We start from the raw sequence: 20,294 nt of genomic DNA, 5'->3' as shown, positions 1-20,294 counted from the left end.
TTTTTTGCAAAAGATAGAATATTTTCGTCATATAAAATTTTTAAATGAAAAGGTCGATCTACAAATATTAAATATGCATTGAAAAATGGGGACTACGTGGGCCAATCGGACGAGGTGGTGCACTCCATGTTGCATTATCTTCACCGCCTATAGTGTAGAAAGAATTTCTCCATTTGATAAATTGGCTGTTCGAGGATCAAGGCCCGGCTCAAGCTTGGCCCAGTCAATTTTTTTTATTTTACTTATATTATTTGTTTATATTTGATGCGCGTGAAGATTTACTTGAAAATTATATATATATATATATATAGAGAGAGAGAGAGAGAGAGAGAGAGGAGCGTTGGGGTGTTGCCAACTGAGCTCCTTAAATGAGTTTGATTGAGGAGCATTGGGGTGTTGCCAACTCAACTTCTCAAATAAGTTTGATTGTGCCATCTGGATAGAAAAGCATTAAAAATCTCCATCGATTTAAGGAAGCACACTACGAAATGTCACGACTCGAGCCCTTGCGGCTCTGCACGAGCACGGTGAATCCCAGCCATCGTCCAAACTTTTCTATTCGGTCGCTCCAACTCGACGACCGCACGAGCACCGGCGACTACCCACAGCCGGAGTCGGGGAGGAGAGGCAAGGGGGTTGGTGGCACTAGAGCCGGGGGAGGAGAGGGACGGTCACTGGTGCTCACGCGGAGCCGCGGAGGCTCGGGTTCGTCAGAGTCGAAGGAGGGGACAGCGATGGGGCGGGGCCGCGAAGGGAAGGGGAGGGGGGTTGGTGGTGTCGAAGCCAGGGGAGGGGAGGAGGTTTGCTGATCGCGCGGAGCCGGATGTGGCACGAAAGGCAGGTACAGCACGGATGGCAGTGGGGTGGGGTCTAGGAAGGGGAGGGAGGTCGTCGATGCTCGTATGGAGCTGTGCGAGCTCGAGTTCGCTGGAGCCGAGGGAGGAACTAGGAGGGGATGATGATGGGGCGGGGCCGTAGAGGAGAGAGGCGGGGGTTTGGTGGCATCGAAGCTGGGGGACGTGGCAGGGGTGGGGGGTGGGGGCGAAGACGGCGGAAGGAAGGAAAGGGAAGGGAAAAAAAAGAAAAAAAGAAAAGAAAGAAAAAAAATATTTAGGGAGGGAGAAAAAAATATTATTATTTTATCACTAATAATAATTTAAAATATTATTTTTTGAAGATATTAATTTAAAAAATATTTGAGGAGGGAGAGCAAAAAAGAAAAAAGTAAAAAAAATATTATTTATTATTCAATCGAAGAAAAATATTAATTTTAAAATAATAATAAAAATATTATTTTTTAAAATATTATTTTAAAAATACTATTAATAATAATAACATATTTTTTAAAAAAATATTTCAAAAAATTAATAATAAAATATTATTTTAAAATAATAATTAAAATATTATTTTTTAAAATATATTTTTAAAAATAATATTTTTATTATTAATTTAAAAATACTATTTGTATAATAACATATTATTTTTAAAAAATTAATTCAAAAATTAATAATAAAATATTAATTTTTAAAAAAATATTTTTAAAAATAATAATATTATTTAAAAAAATATTATTTTTAAAATAATAATATATTATTATTTTTAAAATATTAATTTATTATTAATAATAATTTGAATAATAATAAAAATACAACAACATCTGAAAAATTGGACAACAATATGTTAAAAATTATCTTCGTGCATCCGACCCTGCACAATGCGTGGGTCTTCAACTAATTATTGTTGATATATAAAATTAATAAGGTAATAGATATATTGTAAATTATTGACCATATTTAATTATTTATATCTTTTATTTTTTATAAAATATTTTTTTGCTATGTTTTAATTTTTTAAAATAAAAATAGGTATGAGCTTTAGGCCCACCTCAATCTTGAAGCCTAAGTAGTAAGTAAGAGCTAGGTCTAGGCCTTAAAGTTAAGCCCAACAGCTAGGCTGGGCCAAGGCTTAAGTAAATTGTGATGATCTTTGAGTAACGCCGACTAGGCTCAACCCATGACAAGTCTAGTACATCTTAGCGTAGATGTGGCACATACGAACAGTTACCCATGCTATTCATATATATTTAAAATAGAGGCTCAACTCATGCATTATAGCCATTGGTACCGATGATACTAACATTAGTATGTTGGTAATCATTAAAATTCGTTGCTTAATATGCAATACATATTAATTTGATAATATTAATGTATTCAGATATCATTAAAATTTATTAGCAATAGAAGTTTGACTATTAAATATTTTATTTATTATAATTTATTATATTATTATATTATATTTTGAGATCTATTAAAAAATAAAAAAATATTTGGATGCTAATGGTGCAAATATTAATGACAAGACTCCCAAGCTGTGCAAAGTTGAAGACAATATTAAATGATGAAAATATTAATTCATTTAAATTTACTATTTAATATAAAATAAAAATTTAATTATATTATTATTATTATTATTATTATTATTATTATTATTATTATTATTATTATTTACATTGTCACATCATATTTTATGAGCAGTTGGAAAATTGAAGAAAAAAATTGTATTGTGTGCACCGTTCCAGCCACATGGCAACATCAAACCACATGCCAACATAGTTTGATGTTGCCATTAGCTTTTATCCAAGAACAAGCGTTTCCAGTAATAATATTTGTTTTTGTTCCAGATTTTTTTTTTTTTTTGATAAATTTGTTTCTTTCTTGCATTTCTCGAGAGACTGTATTCTGCATCCTATACCAAAACAAAAAATATTGCACTTGACAATTTCATAGAAATATTTTGTCAAAATAAAAGAAATGTCAATAGACCAATCAATTAAAATAATTGTTTATTTTGCCAATTAGAGTATCCAGGAGATCTATGAAAAGTCCAGCATTATTAGGTCATCATAAAAAATTCACGCAAATAATTACATAATAAATGCATAGCGTTCTGGCGGACCGCACGCTGCACGGTGTGCACACGTGCTGACTCATAATTTCAGATCATTTACTTTTCTTTTTCTCGATAACTATAATTAGCTCAAAATCCCTTGATCAAGTCATCAACCCTATCTAATCCAAGGAGGTAACCTGACCGGGTGCAGGGCTCGACAGTTGAATTTTATAGGCTCCAGTCATCGTCCTTCCTTGCCGTCCTCCTTTTCACACCCGATAAAAAAAATAAACAAACATTTGGAGAGAAGAAGAGATCCGAAAGAGAGAGCGAGAGATGGAGAGATCTCAGATTTCGGTATTGTTCTTCGGAGCCCTAACCCTAGCTTTCTTGTTTGTCTCCACTTTCGCCGACGACGATGTCTTCGTGCTCACCGAGACCAACTTCGAGAAGGAGGTCGGCCAAGATAGCGGTGCCCTCGTCGAGTTCTACGCCCCTTGGTATCCTCTGATCTCATCTTTGTTTCCAGAACATAGAAAGTATTGTCCGATCTCGTGAATCTGCTGTTGTTTTTGTTACTTTCCCCGCATACTGGTTCTTGATAATTGTGTGATTGGATTATTGGGTGGTTGGCATCAGGATTTGTAGATTTAGGGTTTCATGCGTAGATCTTGATGTCTTGGAGCTGTGGAGATGGTGTTGACTTGATTTGGATGTAAATTTTTTATTTTTCTTCTTTATGTAATTTATGTGAATGGATTATTTTTGGAACCGTTTGGAAGAAAACGTCGACTTATTGCGCCATCTAATTGGTGGGATTTCTGAAACTTAGGATTTGTATTTGTTGGATTTGTCGTTTTACTTGATTGGGATTTGTACTTGTACGAGACTGCTCGGTTAGAAAGTTGAATCTTTGAGATGGTTTTTATAACGACATGTTGTTTCATATCGAGTCTGTGGATACAGTTGAAATTCTCCAAGGTCTGATCTTTTAAATTTTCCAGGTGATGTGGCTAGAATTTGTGCTTGTTGTAGACAACTTGGTAAAAGGATTAAATCTCTGAGAAGGGTTTTTAGCTTTATGTTGTCTCATTTCTAGTCTGTGATGTTCAAGTCGCTCAAGGATCGAATCTTATATATTTAGCCTAAGCTTTTCACGGATTGGCGTGTCATTTATTACCATGTAAATGGGCGATGCAGATCCCTTGCCTGTCATAAATTACTATGTAAATGGGCTATGCAGACCCCTTGCCCGGCCAGTTGCATGCCGCCATGTCAGTGTAACTTCATGCACATGTGTAACCATAGCAGTACCCCTCTTTTAGTAAATTGTTGAAAAATGCCTTTTGTGGTTTGTTTATTAATCTTTCATCTTTGAATATTGGTTGTGAGGTATTACAATTTACAGGATAGTGTTGGGTTGGCAGTGGTATTGTAGTTTTCTTCTTCTCTTGTTCTTGATGTTTCAAACCACTTTTAAAAATATAAGGACAAAAGTAGCTGATTTTGGAAGTTTGCATAGCACAAATAATACTGATTTAGCCAGTGAAGACTCTTATTGTAATGCTCTCGGTCTAGTCCTTGTAATTTTTTCCCGGGCAGATGTCCTAACACAATTGCAGTCTTTTTTTGATGAGACTTTTCTGTATTCTTCACTCCGGAAGTTTTCACTGTTTATTTACCTGTTTCCTTAATGGCAGGTGTGGGCATTGTAAGAAGCTTGCCCCTGAGTATGAAAAGCTTGGTTCAAGTTTTAAAAAGGCTAAGTCCATTTTGATCGGAAAGGTCAGTCTTGTTTCTAATTGCATGTACATGTTGTTTCCATATCCAGTTGACAGTCTGTCAGATATGCTCGAATTAAACAAAAACAATATGACCATAGAAAAATTTAGCTTTTTCTTGATTAGATTGGACAAACAAAACTTGACCGCCCGAGCAGATCTTTATAAAATACTTCTGATTGATTATGAAATTGGTGTCACTTTAACTTCTCTTTATTGTTGTAGGTGGACTGTGATGAGCACAAGAGCCTATGTAGCAAATATGGGGTTTCAGGATACCCAACAATCCAATGGTTTGCAAAAGGCTCCTTGGAACCAAAAAAGTGAGTATAATATTTATTATTGCTCCTCTGCATTTCTTTCATTTAAGTATTTATGGATTCATATGTGACACTAACAAATTGATATGATTGTGGAGGTATGAAGGCCCACGGACTGCAGAAGCGCTTGCTGAATTTGTAAATAACGAAGGAGGTAATGTGTTATTTTGTGATGCGCAAGGGATGCATTATTGCAACTTATGGCTGTTGTATATGTTAATCTTTAGCATATCTGGAGTTGTGGTGTAGAGACTGATTAATATTAACAATCTTGCTCCTGTACAGAAGATTCGATGCTTTTGTCAAAAGGATGGTGATTAGGTCTCAGTGCCGGACCCTGTAGGTAGAGCTTACTGACATGGGTCAGGTTTGCATAGTACACCCTTGTACCAACGCATGATATGCTGCTGGAGGAGAAACTGCAGCTATACCATGCATCGTTATAGTATTGTATTGAGCCCTCATACCATACGGTACCTTATCAGGTCAGTGTGGTAGGCCTGGTACAGCACAAGTTGATATAGGTAATTTTGGGCTCATTATTGTTGAAATTGAATTAAAAGGGGCACAGGCACTTGGCAAAAATTTATGTGATGGAAACTCAAGATTGTGTCCCATTCTTCTTGTCCTATTGGCACAGTTGATGGGCTGTAAATTAGCAATTCTAGTTGGACTTCTGGGGAAAGGAGTCATGGTCAATGAAAGACTATTAATATGCTATCATTTGTTGCAGATGAAACTGAATGTGCCTTAGCTTATATATGAAACATTAAGCAGGAGAGAAAACTGCCAATCTGTTGTTCAATATATGAAATAACACACAATTATGCTCGAATATTAGTGATATGCTTAGTGACATTGGAAAAAGGTAGTATTTTGCACATGCATTACATGTGATGTATTTAAGATAGAAAAAAACATATGATGTTGGACATTGATCCCATTGATTATGATTTTTTTAGACTGTGTTGACAAGCATGCTCCCTGTTTACCCTCATGTGCTAAGTGATTTTCTCTTAATTATTTGAAAGGAAGTTTACAAAGGCATAGATGATAAAAAAGGTATCCATCTAAAATGAGGAAAGGAAGAAGAGAGGAACCCTAGGAGTGCGCTCATGAAATTTCTTGATGGAGATGGATATGTCAATGTGGAGGTGGACATGAATAAGCAAGGAGTAGAGACGTATGTGCCCCACCCAGAGTTTGAGTTATAACAGGGAATATAGTGGGACTTATAGATGGTAATGAGGTGGTATGATCGCTTCATAGTTTTTAAAGCTCTGAGAGATTTCTTTGATGCGAACAACTGGAATGTCGTAGACTGCTTTTTTGCTCAACATAGAAAGCTACTTGGTATCTGATCTTCCTTTGACAAATGAGGGCTCCCAAGTTATCTAACAACATCCGTTGTGTATATTATTAGAACTCTGTCAGCCAACATTCACCAGTAAGATTCAGTCACATCTGGAAGGATTTTTAGTTATCTTTCTGTTTCGATCTACAACAAACATCTGAAGCAGTCACATAAGGCTCAGAAGTCTATTGTCAAACTGGATCTGACTGGCTGTGTCTACAGACTTGCCAAATGACCTAGGCATGCTAGTGTTGACACTTGACCCTACATGAAAACTGAATATGGGTATGAAATATGACTCCAACTGGTTGCAAATACTCTTGGACATGGGTGCCTATCATCTGAGAGCACAGATGGAGAGCGAAGAGCAGAGATGGAGGGGAGGAAAGAGGAAGCAAAGATCTTTTTTTTTTTTGTGGGGGGGGGGGACGGGGGGGTAGGGGAAGAGAGAGAGATGGTGGCAGCTGGGGTTTCATATCACCCACCTCTGATGAGGCTGGCTGCCACTGGGCTCGATTAGGATGATTGTGTGGCTGGTGGATGGAGGAGAATGGCCCCTCTCAATTGTTCTGCTTGATGAACAGCTCATCCAAGGAGGCTGCAGGCAGGCCCAGTTTGAACCATCAAGAGAGATGAGAGAGGGAAAAATGCTTAAGGTTAGGGCACTTTATCGGTGGGCTGATGGCACTTTTATTTAATAATAGAAATAAGGTGAATAGCTGTAATGTCATCCATAAATTGAAAAATTTATGTCGCTGCTGCTGTTTCACATGCAGTTTACTATTTAGATCTACCCTTGTTTAGTGCAAATTTACTTTTTAATCCTGACTTATTTATAGACAAAAATAAATTTCTATAAATCAAATATAATTATATATGCTGCGACCAAAAGATTTCAAAATATGCATCATGTCTGAAACAATATTTGATTGAGATCACATTCCACATACTCCTATCCATATTTATTTCCCTTTTTAACTGAGTCCTCATTTCCTTAGATTTTGGAATATGATGGATCTGACCCCTAGACACATCCTGCACCTGATACCCATACCTGAACCTATTAACATAGCTGACTGGGGGCTGACTTGAATTTGATCATCAAAGCAGATCCATTCAACCTAATACACAAATCTAGTTAAGAAAACTTCAGTTGGTGCAAGCTGAGCTGCTCAAAATGTATATGTGCTAATGATTCAGATCAAATCCAACTTTGTGCTGTTCAGAGATTCAACAGCTTAAAACATGCCAAAAAAAAAAAGTGTGTCCAAAAACAAGCATATGTAAACATAACACCAAGAAAAAACACATAATCACAAGAAAAAGATACTAGCATGAAAAATATGGTTATGCTCCCATCTGACTTCATTTCATTATCTAAATCATACTTGCATTTAGTACATCAGTATTAATTTTGTATTGTTCTCGTTGTATGTTCATAAACTTAATCCAGAAGTATGCATAGGAAGTTATCTTATTACATAGTTTAGAGAGAAGTTATCTATCCATTACTGCTGCCCTGTTATAGGTAGTTGCTGAATGAGATACGACATTATTTGGTATGACTGTGTTTAGACATATTCATACTTTTTGTTTTCCTTCCATCTAACATTTGAAACAAGATGGTTCCCACGAGTTTGTACATTTAAATCACTCTTTTCCTATTTTCCAGTTTTATGAACTGGAAAGATCCCTATATCATCTTGTATTTCATGGGATAGTTCATGCATGCCAACAAGTGGATTAAAAAAGAGTTGATGTTAACCTAACAGATTTATTAGTCTATGATTACAGGGACCAATGTGAAGGTAGCAACTCTTCCTTCCAGTGTCATAGTGCTGACACCAGATAACTTCGACCAGGTTGTTCTTGATGAAACTAAGGATGTCCTTGTGGAGTTTTATGCACCATGGTTAGTTTACCTTAGCTACTGTTTGGGCCTAGCTATGTTCACTTCATTGGATTTTTCACTTGTTGACATGTAAAATTATGATTGTGTTCCAACAGGTGCGGTCACTGCAAAAACCTTGCTCCTGTAAGTAAATGAATATAACCTGTGAAAATTGGAAAAAGAATGGCCCTCTATGATAAGTAATAGCATATCATGTACTTTATGTTTTCTTTAGCTTTACTAGTTCTTAATCATGTTTTGTTTCTTTATAGACATATGAGAAGGTAGCTACTGCATACAAGTTGGAAGAGGATGTGGTAATTGCTAACATTGATGCGGACAAATACAGAGATTTGGCTGAAAAGTAAGTTCAGAATTTGCAATTATGTTTGCAAGTCACCAAAATTTTAAGACCAGCAGATATTGCAGGACTCGTTTGGTTTGCGGAAAAAATTTTCTTCTCAGAAAGTAATTTCTTGGGAAGTAACTTTTAAGAAGTTATTTTCTGAGAATAGGATTTTGGTATGTTTGGTTGACCATGGGAAGATGACTTATTATAAAATAACTTATGTTTGGATGAACACCTATTTTCCTAGAAAAATTGTGTAAAATACCTATTATATCCTTAGTAGATATAAAATCATACATTTTTACTCATGAACTTTATATAAATATTAATATTATATTTATATAAATATAATATAATATTAATATATTATAATATAACATTAGATCATAATAATTTATTGTATTAATATAATACTAATATATTAATATTATATTAACATAATATGAATATTTAATAAAATAAATTTATTAATATAGATATAAATATGATATTTTATTAGTATAAATATTATATTAATATTAATAAAAATATTATATTAATGTAAATATTAAAATAATATTAAAATATAATAAATATTAATATTATATTTATATGAATATTAAGGTAATATTAATATAAGATTATATTACTATTCGGTATTTCATCCTAACCATCTATTGATATTTTACTAAATTTTAATTATGGATCTTAAAAGGATATTTTAGGAAAGAAAAAAATACTACCACTTTCCATATCACGGGAAGTTCAAAATCCATCTTTTTCATGGGTTTCCACTTCCCATGGAATGTGTGAAGTGACTTCCCATGGGAAGTACTTTTTCCACTCTCTCTCCTCTTAAAATCTAACCAAATAAGAGGCACTTTCTTCACTTTCCAGGAAGTGCCTCTTCCCCCCTCCACTTCCCGTCAACCAAACGAGTCCGCAATTATTTTTTCTTGCTTCTTATCTTAGCATTTCAAAAATTAATTTGGTTCCTCAGTTCAGGTTTGTTACATTGTCAGTAATAAAGGAGCATGAGTTATACCTGCTGACTGTAGTCAGAAACAAATTTGCTAGCAAATATTGCATTTCAATGTTTTCATTGCAGCCCTACAGACTAGGATATGATCATGATTTACTATATTGTTGATTTGCCAATTCTCAATGTGATTTAGGTTCTTTCCCATGTGCCCATCAGGAGAGGTTCCTAATAAAATTTATGATACCTACTTTGCATTCAAAGGAAGCATGACTTCCACTTTATTTACTCCCCTTGAATGCAGCCATTGGATTTCATCTCTAATATATTATTTTTGTGGAGCTAACAAAAATCCTACAATGCACACCAAGAATTCTAACAAGCTTGATTCACTTAGCATTGATTTTGCACATCCTCATTTGCATTTCATTCAGTGTTTCCTTCATGTTTGTGTTTTAATGAAAGTTTTTTTTTTGGGGGGGGTGGGGTCCCCACCAGTTCCCCTTTTTCTGACACTATGATCCAAGATCTGTGCCCGTTTTTTCACTTTCATTTAGATGGCTAAACTATTTCATCTGGTTCCCTATTGTCTGATCTTTATTGTTCTTGGGGATGGGTTCCTTTGATTGTATTAATCTCTTGGTTGTTACTCCTGTTCTGCATCGATCTCCTTTTTTTTTTTTTTCCTTGGACAAAGCAATTCATGCAACAGCAATTGCATGTTAAATACTGTCATGGCATCTTTTTAAGTTCAGTACCTTAACATTTGATACAATTGATATTATTGCAGATAGAAATATAATCTGGTGTTATCGTACCATGGATTTCCGAATTCCATTTGTTGGTTCCTTTTCAATGCCATGGCCTCCAAAATATAAATATTAAAAGATAGGTCCTATATTTTCTTTTGAAATCTCAGTTGCCCCTGATTTTTAGACAACTGAGTATTCATTTATTTTTAAATTTCCAGCAGTTGTGGTACTGGACCTTGGGGATGTGTTTCTTTGTCATATTGTGAAGTGCAGAATTAAGAACCCTTGTTTTATACTTTTAGTTTATCATGGATCGTGTGGTTTTGCATCTTGTATTGGTGTATTATTGATGGATGCTGTTGGTCGATTTCTTGAAAATCCATACAGTGAAGCAATGATGCTTAGTTGCTAAAAAGTTTACCATATAATAGAGTTTATACTTAAATATTTCTCACATCATAATATGGCAATGTTGTCCTTTTTTTTATTTTTTATATTTCAATTTAAATTGTTAAGACTATTTTACCTTTTTTTTTTTCTTACACTGGTATGCATGCAATCTAATGTCAGATATGGAGTTAGTGGTTTTCCTACACTTAAGTTTTTCCCAAAGGGCAACAAAGCTGGTGAAGACTATGATGGTGGCCGGGACTTGGATGACTTTGTTAAGTTCATCAATGAGAAGTGTGGCACAAACCGTGATGCGAAAGGAAAACTGACTTCCCAGGTTTGTGGTAGATAAGAATTTGAAAACCTACATTTTTTATATTTTTTTAATGAATTTGCTTTAATAGTTAATTTTATTTCCTGCAGGCTGGTATTGTTGTGAGCTTAGATGCTTTGGTGAAGGAATTTGTGAGTGCCGGTAGTGATGAGCAGAAAGCAATCCTGTCTCGGATGGAAGAGGAGGTTGAGAAACTCAAGGGTTCATCTGCGAGGTAACATCTTTCTCCAGTTGAATCTTTGATACTAATTGGATTGATAACTATTATTAACAAATTTGAAATTTGTTCTCATATGGATTTTGCAACTGTGGTGCTGATTTTTTTTTTCTTTTGCTGTTCTTCCTGTAAATAGTCTATTACTGTCTCCATCTTGGCTGACCAAGCAATGAATACGCCATCACTGTTCTGACAAGCATGTTTATTATCAGATTTTTATGTGATCATTAAAAACAAAATAAGACCTTATTCATATGCTTGCATTGTTGTTGGAATGATGGATGTTCCACAAAATTGAGGGGTTGATACATTCTTGTCACTCTCAGTTTTCTTCTTCCATGTCCTTTGTATTCTAGTGCGAGTCAGATTTCTTGGGCTCCTTAGCCAGGCTGCTAAGCCTGTCATCACTAAGTCAAAAAAAGGTGTTTACTAAGAAATGATTTAACCCAATTAGTAAAGGAATGTATTCCACGGATGCTAAAATAAATCACTTGACGCAGAACAGTGTTTGTATCTTTTCTTCCTGCAAAAAGATGCATATTGTAGAAAAAACTGGTTTTTCGTAGGGATGGTCAATGGTAAAAGTTTTTACACAGAAGCTGACCTTGCGGGGCCCATTGGCTTGCATGATAGATGTCTTATGTCTAGGGCATCCCATTTCCTATTTTACTTGATAGCAGCAATGCCAATAGCAATTCACCAATTATTTGAATCTTACAATCCTTGTGTAAGGAATTCCTCATGAATGGTAGAAGTAAAAGTTGACCATCGGATTTTAGTTTGTGTTTTCTTTCTTATCATATGTGTGGTATGAACATCATTGGTCATCTCGAAGTACCTGAATCTCTGAAATCTGAATCTTCCAAAGCACAACCAGACCTCACCAAACTTAAAGCACTAGTTCATAAGAAGTCTTCACAAAATAATTGTCTTAAAGTTAGTTAAATATCTATCTATAACCGTAAATTTTGCTTGATAATTAATCTCCAAATTTCTACCAGAACACCCATTATTAAAATATGTAGAATCTGGTGGAAATTTCTTGATTATTAATCTCCAAATTTCTACCACAACACCCATTAAATTTCTTGATTATTAATAAGCAATTTCTTTTGACTTAAGCAGAAGGAAATTTGGAGATTAATAATCAAATTTCTTTTGACTTAATCTCCAAATCTCTACCAGACATCCACTAAATTCAGTTAAACCTTCTTTTTTTTTTTTGTTTTGCTTTTTTGTTCTGATATTTTCTTGACTTTTTCCCCCCACCGAAGCTTCTAAAATCAGAGTGGAAATTGAAACTCACCTAAAGGGCCGAATTGAAAATCGAAATAGTGCGGTGAAAACCTTGATTACAGCCATGTGTAGCTGTGTTTCCACATGCTTGCTAATTAGTTAAATCTTAGCGGACTTGATTTTTCAATTGCCATCAATGTCAGGTTCGGTAAGACCTATCTGAAGGCTGCAAAAAGCTGCATTGAAAAAGGTTCTGACTATGCCAAAAATGAAATCGAGCGGCTCCAACGCATGCTGGAAAAGGTGGGTGACACAGTTTTTCTTTTCCTTTTAGATTGTCCTGAAATGGATCTTAAACATATTAGATATTTCTAAGCTGTTATTTAGTGTTCTAATACGGAGAACTATTTATTATCTTTCTGTGGCAGTCGATCAGCCCGTCCAAGGCAGATGAGTTCATCATTAAGAAGAACATCCTATCAACTTTTGCCGCTTAGGGCCGTGCAGACTTCTTTTATGATTTAACGTTTTACAGAAACATTTTGAGGTCATATTATTGTAACCAAGTGAGTCATAATCGATCAGCCCATCCAAGGCAGATGAATTCATCCACTAAGAAGAACATTCTATCAACTTAGGGACATGCGGGCTTCTTTTACGATTTAATGCTTTAGAGAAACATTTTGAGGTTGATATTTACTTTAACCAAGTGAGTTCTGTGTAACAGGGCCTCATGTTGGACATTAAAGTCTGCATAATCATGGGCAATTACCAATGATCTCGATTACATTGTTTTTAAGTGATTTAATCATAATTTACAGAGATTGGCTTACCTTAAATCAAGCTTTTCTTGGGAGCTGTTTAAGTGATCCCCCTGGCATGTGGTGGCTTATGAAAGCATTTGATGTTTATCGGTTCGAATGAGAGAATGGTGTTCGGGCACTGGTTCTTTCTGGAGCGGAATATCCTGGCTATGCCGGTTGGTGCCGGCCTTGAAGGACCGGGACAGTTGCATCCAAAAATTTTTTCTCTCGACCAAACTGAAAAGTCCTACCACGCTGTCCGCTCGTTCCTCTCCATGCCTCGCCCCCCATGGCCTTCCGGTGCGTCTAGAAGGGATTAGGGTGATGCAGAGATTAACATGGAATTAGTGTCGTTCAGTTTGAGAAAAAGAAAAATATAAGAGATAGTTAACCGGTTGGGCACCAGTTGAAGCAATTTTTTCTTGATACTTTATGATCACCCGATCAAGGGTCAAAATTAATCTTAATATAAATAAGCAGCACGCCCATCCTCTAAAAGGGAAAGCGGTATTGAATGCTTGGAAAAGTTTGAAAGATTTTGGGAAAGTTACCTTTGCTTGGATATGCATCTAACTGGCCAGACCTAACAATTTATATCTGAAGCTTGTTTTACTAAAAAGAAAATATGTGATGCTTGTTTTACTCAGATTTCCAGATATTTTTGGTTTATCCATCTAACCTCGCATTTATTATCCTGGTCAACCATGGCCGAGTCATCCACTTACCACCTTACATGCTACTCTACCGGTTTAGCTATGTTATTTGTGGGTACTGTATGTCTGTGTGCAGTAAGATGACATTATTTGGGCTTCTAGGTTAAATCCATCTGGCATCTGCTGTTCGTTTTTGTTGGTTATCTACATGGGCTCTCTCAATATGGACCTTGCTTCCCAATTAGTTTCCGGTAAAGAGGTTACAGTCGCGGCGTTTAAGAAAGGAAGCAAGCGATAAGAAACTTGCCAAGCTATTACTCTCTTGATCCTATGGTTATAACAATGATGAATCGATGTAGAAATGGTGATTTCTGGTAACCTAAAAGAATTATTGGGATTCTTAGATCCAGGCACAGCTGTAATTGCACAATTTTTTTGTTCCTGTCATCTACATAAGTGTGATTTTTTGTAGGTTAGTTGGCTGGCCATTAGGGGCCCATAAATGAGATTAACCAATTTGAGTGACTGCTGAGGATTGTTGTTTTATAGTTTTTTTTTTTTCCTCCCGATAAACGATTTATATTCTTTTAACGGTGCTATTTGGCAAAGTGTTGTTGGAGAATCCTAAGTAATGATCGCTCCAACCGCAATCCTCGTGCAATATTATCGATCAGCTCTTACCATAGACAGAATTCATATTTAGAACCAAGCCATTATTTGCAAGATGTCTTCAGTTTGGAAAAAGATATTGAAAGGGTCGGAGCCTTTTTGGACTGGTCTCAGTTTTGGACATGGTAATGGCATTAAAATATGCTGTCCTAAAGAAAAAATGAAGCCGCCATTTTTGAGCTCTGGAATGCAGACATTGATTCTTGGAAACTTGGTAGGTTATAGTTGAAATGGAGCAGTTTCATGACCTCCTGCAGCATCTCAAAACACGAGAAACCACGAATAAACCAACCAGGAAATTTATTAAGTTCACTTTACGGATACGTAAAAAACACAGGACATTACCCCAAGTCAATCTCGAAGGCAGCAATTCATTAAAAAGATCCAAACCTCTGCCTGGTAAAAGCAGCCAAGACGCTGGATTCCTGAGCCTTACCCACTTCGTCACTGCTGCTGCTTTGAGTTGGTTTTTATTTCGTTTTGTCTCGCATGTTACATCTACTTTTTTTTTTTTTAATGGTTACTGTCATCTAATTATCTTTACCACTGTTAGATGTAACATTACCTTATTCTTATCATTGTTTTCATATGATATCCGCCTTGGGTGAGTCCCCCTCCCCGATCCCTTTTTCCCCCTTGAGGGATTGTTTTTTAAAGCTACCAGTAGGATATAGAACAGCATGGAAGATCACCGGATATTCCATGATATTTTTGTTAAGAAATCAATCTACATGATGTTATGTCCCTCATCCAGCTGCCATTTTCTGTAAGATAGAAGTGGTGCAACTGAAGTGCTGCTCTGCTTCAGGAATCTATTTAGAAAAGCTAAAACAGATCGAATACAGATGCTGGAAAAGTTTGGATAACCACTTTCTTGTTGAACAAAGCTAAAGGAATCGCAAGCCAGAGTGGGTGCTACATTATGGCAGCAAGTACAGTGGGCACATCACCGAGAGCTCAGGCTTCACTCTCCAAGCGGCAGGTACAAAAATAAGTTCAATTAGAGAACGGGGTCAGCTCCAGTGAGTTTTTGAATCTGAACCAATTAGAGATGAAGGCCCAGCCAAGTCTAATACCTCATAGCTTCTCACCGCATCAAGAAATATGAAATTTGGCAAGATATTGTTAAACGAAAAGGAAATTACAAACTAAAATTTAGTTTACATACCCGAGCACTTTGTCATTGTTTGGAACCAAGAGAGTCCCTGTGTAACAATAAGGCCCTCCAGAATTCATCAATTAATGGTGATTCAACAAACAATTCACATTTTCATATGATGAGCCCAAAAATATTCTATGGTAACTAACTATATAACACCTACATGATTCATCAATTATACGGTAATTCGAAAAATTCTTGTGTGGCTCCAGAATTATTCAGGGTTACTATGCGACAACTGAGATATGAAATTCAATGATAAGACCCAATGTCTGAATTATTAGATGGTGACTTAAAAATTAAAGGATATTTGGTTCACAACCAAAATCAGAATAGAAATAAAAATTGAAATAGGTTGGAATCAGTATCAAAATGGTCAAATTTTTTGAGGTATTTGGTTCGTGATCGGAATCGAAATCAGAATGGAAAATTGAATTCATAGAGGAGAGTAGGATTGAGTTCTTATAGATTGAGCCATTCCTATTGTATTCCGAAATCGGAATGAGACTTCTTCCAACCAAACGGTTGGAATGGGAGCCATCTATTCTGATTCTGATTCTAATTTCAGATCCTCATTCTTTCCGACTAAATATCTCTTTAGTATTTTCATATATTTATCATATAAAAATTGAGTAAAATTGCTAAAGTAACATATTATAACCTCAACTATAGCAAAAAAGGACCTTCCTCCCTTATTTCAGTCATCACGCAGCAGTTTAGAACTCAGGTAGCTTATGAACAATTTATTACATACAACTCGGTCTCCTCATTAGGAATAAAAAGAAAAAACACTCAGCCTTCCTCCCATCATCAAGCGATGGCGCATCGTGATGCGGTGGGTGGTTCTGATGGCCGGCCACGCGAAAAGCCAAATTATGGCGCGAAACCCGAACCCTAGGCTAACAAGCGGCGCCAAAGGGCGAAAACCTATCTATTAGAATCCCTGCCCACATCCTCGGCTCAAACCCCATGCCCTAACTTCATCGAAAACCTTGTCCGCTCTCTTCTTCCGATCGCTGCTGGAGGGTTTCGACCCATCTACAAGGTGTTGATCCGTTTCTCCTCCCATTTCAGCTTTCTAATATTGGTCGTCTATCGAAATTTGAGCATCTGTTCTTCTCTCCGTGAAAAAATTTAGAAGCCCTAAATTGTTCCTTTTAGAAGGAAAAAAGTTATTTTCTTGGTACCAAGTCATATCAATTTAGATCAGTTTCTTGGGATTTTTTTTTTCGTTGTTTTATCTTTGGATTGGAGTCATTTATATGTGCTATTATGCTCCTTAACCGCTCCTTTTTTTCTTACAGCACTTGTTGCTAACCATTTTGTTTTGTTGATTTTAGTATTTGCTGTTGTTTAAGAACAGGATATGTTACTGTTGCTTCATTGAATTAAAACTCTCTGAGGTCAAAAATTTGGATGAAAAGGATTTGCACGTTCTATTTGTCTTGATCATACTGTTTGAGGAAATTGTAAGTTGGCTATGAAACATGGTTTAGAATAACAGTAATTACGCATTACTTTGTATATAGACATGATGGGTAATAGAAATTGTAAGTTGTTTTCTTACATACAAATCATCATTTTTGGTTCTGCTCATCCTTTTCAAAAAATCACAATCAGTTCCAAACTAATATTTTATTTTATAATCAGGGAAATAATCAAATAATGTCATTATTTTGCTATCATTGTCCATCATTTGCTGTTATGAAAGCTTATGATGCATCCAAAAATTGCTCGTGGTTTGAATGGTTTTGGAGGGGTTTTTATCAGGTGAAGTCAAGTTATCACTGAAACCTTGCAGTAGTTGTTGATGCTGCCTGGTATTTCTAATATAAAATTTCATTTGGTTGTGGTTGAGCTTGCAATTACAAGAGCAACTAAATGCCTGAATAAGTGTATTCAACATGGTCACCCTATGTGATTTTAGGTTATCAAATTGCATGTGTAAAATGAATTCTATGAGCTTGTTGGAATGTTAAGGATATTTTAACTGCTCTTTCCAGTTTGTTCATACTGATAATATAGCTGTAAATTTGGCGAGGTGATGTCTCAAGTATAGTTTTATATGGTTACAATGATTAGTTATAATGTTTCATTGTTGTCTTCAGGATTCGGTCATTAGAGAGAAATTCTATTTAGAAGTACAGTGATCTTTAACTATTCTTGCAATAGTTCTCCTCTACAATTGGGTGACAATTACTGTATAGGTCTGTCAACTGTCCAGGTTTTCATATTCTGCAGTGATATGTCATGCATCGCAACTCAAGGGTCCGAATACTTTATCTGAGAATGAATAGGAGCATTAATCTAGTTCTTTCACAGAAGGAACGTTTATGACTAGCTTCTAATAATATCTGTGAAAAGCTATCAAACATCGGTTATTGGCTTGAATTCTTAGTGCTCATATAAGGATTTTTAACTGAGAGTGCCTTTTTATCAACAATGTGTTTTCTGTCTTTTGCTTTACCTATCTCTGCAAGCAAGCTTGTCTGTCTCAGTGATTTATTCTTTTTGTTACTTAACTGTTTGTAGAAATATTACAATAAGCAACTACCAACATAGAAGGATCAAGCATTTGGTATGCAATTGTTGAGCATCAAAATTTAACACCTGAATTGAAGCATTTTCAATTTTGCCTAACATGCTTTGCAGATAATGGATACATCTAGCCCTGCAGTTTTCGTGAATGCAGAGCTTCTGAAGATGTACCAGGGACGGAGAGTTCGGGCGGTGGTTCAAGTGATGCGAAATGAAGGTGGGTTGATTGTAGGGCAATCAACTGATGGGCATCAGTTAACTGTAAAGGTTTCTCAGGCCTTCCCTCTGTCACATTTTGTGGAGGTTATTGGTATTGCTGATGGCAATCAATCAATTCGTGCTGAAATTTGCACTGATTTTGGTGATACATATGGTAATTTATTTTGAGCTGCTCTTTTAATGTTTTATTTGCTTGTTCTATCCCTTGTTTTTTATCCCAATGCTCCTTAAACCTTCAAAATGTTGGTATGATAACATTGTCTGGTTACATTTTCCACATTATTCTGATTGGGATGAGAAATGACATCCATTGATTATTAAAGAGAAGGGAAAAAAAACAAAGAAATGATCAATTGTTAAACTTACTAGTTACCCTTGGTTCTATATATTGAATTCATTTCATGAAAACAACAAAGTGACATTCTTCCATGGTGACTGGGGAAACTTTTTCTTAGTCAACTTTTAACTGATATATGAAGGTCCTCTTTACATTGCATCTATCTTTTGAAATTAGACTTTTTAGTTAGTTCTCCAAATGAATTTTTGTATTGGTCTCAGTAGCATATCCCTTCTCCTATCTAAATTAGCAGCTGTTAGATCATTCTAACATCTTCATCCTTAACCAGAGCATAGATTTTCTTTTACTGTATCTTGTTCAATTTTTTTTCCTTTATAGAGATAGGCAAGGAGCTAAGTACTGCCGTAAGTTTACCATCAGATCTCTTATGTTAGTTGCAGCTACGATTAGATACTTTGGTCAGATCTATTTGGTTAAAAAACCATCTTGCTATAGTGGCAGTAGAAAATTCACCAAAATTTAAACTTGCCTTACAATACAACTCACCTTAATCCTCTTTTAAATAATTGAAAAAAAAAAAAAAACATTCTGCTGTTGTCTTGTTGTCTCTCTAAAAGGGTTTTTTCTTTTGCAGATACCTTAGCATACAATGGGCTATGCCAGCTTGCAAATGGCAAATTCAAGAACCTCTTCCTCTGATGCATTGGGGCTGGACCTGATCCAAGAAGATAGAAATATGTAGTCATTCTGGCCTCCTAATGATGTATATTTCCTGTTAAGAAGGGATGGTATCGACAGCCTGATTTTGCATGCAAGACCTTAGATAAATTGGTTTTTGAGGCCTCCAGCCATCTTACTCTTGCAAAGGTTGTGCACCGGGCCCAGCCTGTGCATACCGTGCAATGTATCTGTTTCTTATTAAAGTTTGATTGAGCTCTTTCTAGGTTTTCACTGAATCAAAAAGCTTGTTGATACTGAAAAGGTATGGAGATGGTGGCGTTGCTGAAAGAAAGTTTAGATGGCATCGTTGTTGATAACCAACTTCGTGGCATAATAATGGGGAAATTTGGTGGAATCAAGTGAAGGAAAACAAAAGGGAAATAATTCTCGCTGGATATATCCTATAGTGATTGAGCCAATTTGTTACTTGTGAGTGGTCTTAAAAGATTTTGATGTTGATAAAAAGGATTATAGAAGATTGTTGTCATCTTATATCTTGTTTACCAAGCATGGTGCTGTTAGCCTTTCAGTCAATATGAGTTGAATAAGTTATTTTGGAGAGAGGGTTAGAAAAAAAAAAAAAAAAAATCTCATTTAATCCAATGCTTTAGGAAAAAATTATAATATGCACTATAATCCATTTAGAAGTATAATCTGTTGTTGGGGCTTACGCCATGGGATTCCAAAACTTCACATGTACGCCAAAATATAGTTCCATCGATGACCTGAAATTATCATTATTGTAAGCTAGTATGACTTAGATG

General features: G+C 35.8%; 2 protein-coding genes across 3 annotated transcripts; both read left to right on the top strand.

Annotated features, from left to right (window-relative positions):
- The first annotated feature begins 3,126 nt into the window (after window positions 1-3,126).
- Window positions 3,127-13,310, top strand: LOC105039915 (probable protein disulfide-isomerase A6). The gene is made up of 11 exons (XM_010916236.4): window positions 3,127-3,389; window positions 4,590-4,674; window positions 4,896-4,993; window positions 5,089-5,144; window positions 8,139-8,256; window positions 8,352-8,379; window positions 8,508-8,599; window positions 10,865-11,021; window positions 11,108-11,232; window positions 12,675-12,774; window positions 12,900-13,310. The coding sequence occupies exons 1-11, from the start codon at window positions 3,226-3,228 to the stop codon at window positions 12,966-12,968; spliced, it is 1,092 nt and encodes a 363-aa protein (XP_010914538.1). The 5' UTR covers window positions 3,127-3,225; the 3' UTR covers window positions 12,969-13,310.
- A 3,187-nt stretch (window positions 13,311-16,497) lies between these two features.
- Window positions 16,498-19,747, top strand: LOC105039914 (replication protein A 14 kDa subunit). Of its 2 annotated transcripts, XM_073250586.1 has the most exons (4): window positions 16,498-16,800; window positions 18,288-18,333; window positions 18,408-18,666; window positions 19,445-19,747. In XM_073250586.1, exons 3-4 carry the CDS (start codon window positions 18,411-18,413, stop codon window positions 19,507-19,509), a joined length of 321 nt encoding a protein of 106 aa, XP_073106687.1. In that variant the 5' UTR covers window positions 16,498-16,800; window positions 18,288-18,333; window positions 18,408-18,410; the 3' UTR covers window positions 19,510-19,747. The 2 variants fall into 2 exon arrangements, with proteins under 2 accessions (XP_073106687.1, XP_010914537.2); XM_010916235.4 differs by lacking the exon at window positions 18,288-18,333 and having other exon boundaries at window positions 16,513-16,800.
- Window positions 19,748-20,294: the final 547 nt, after the last annotated feature.

This window comes from Elaeis guineensis, chromosome 1 (genome assembly GCF_000442705.2).
Source record: "Elaeis guineensis isolate ETL-2024a chromosome 1, EG11, whole genome shotgun sequence".
Classification (NCBI taxonomy): domain Eukaryota; kingdom Viridiplantae; phylum Streptophyta; class Magnoliopsida; order Arecales; family Arecaceae; genus Elaeis; species Elaeis guineensis.
The sequence above is the reverse complement of the archived record's forward strand: the minus strand, read 5'-3'. Positions and strand labels throughout refer to the sequence as shown.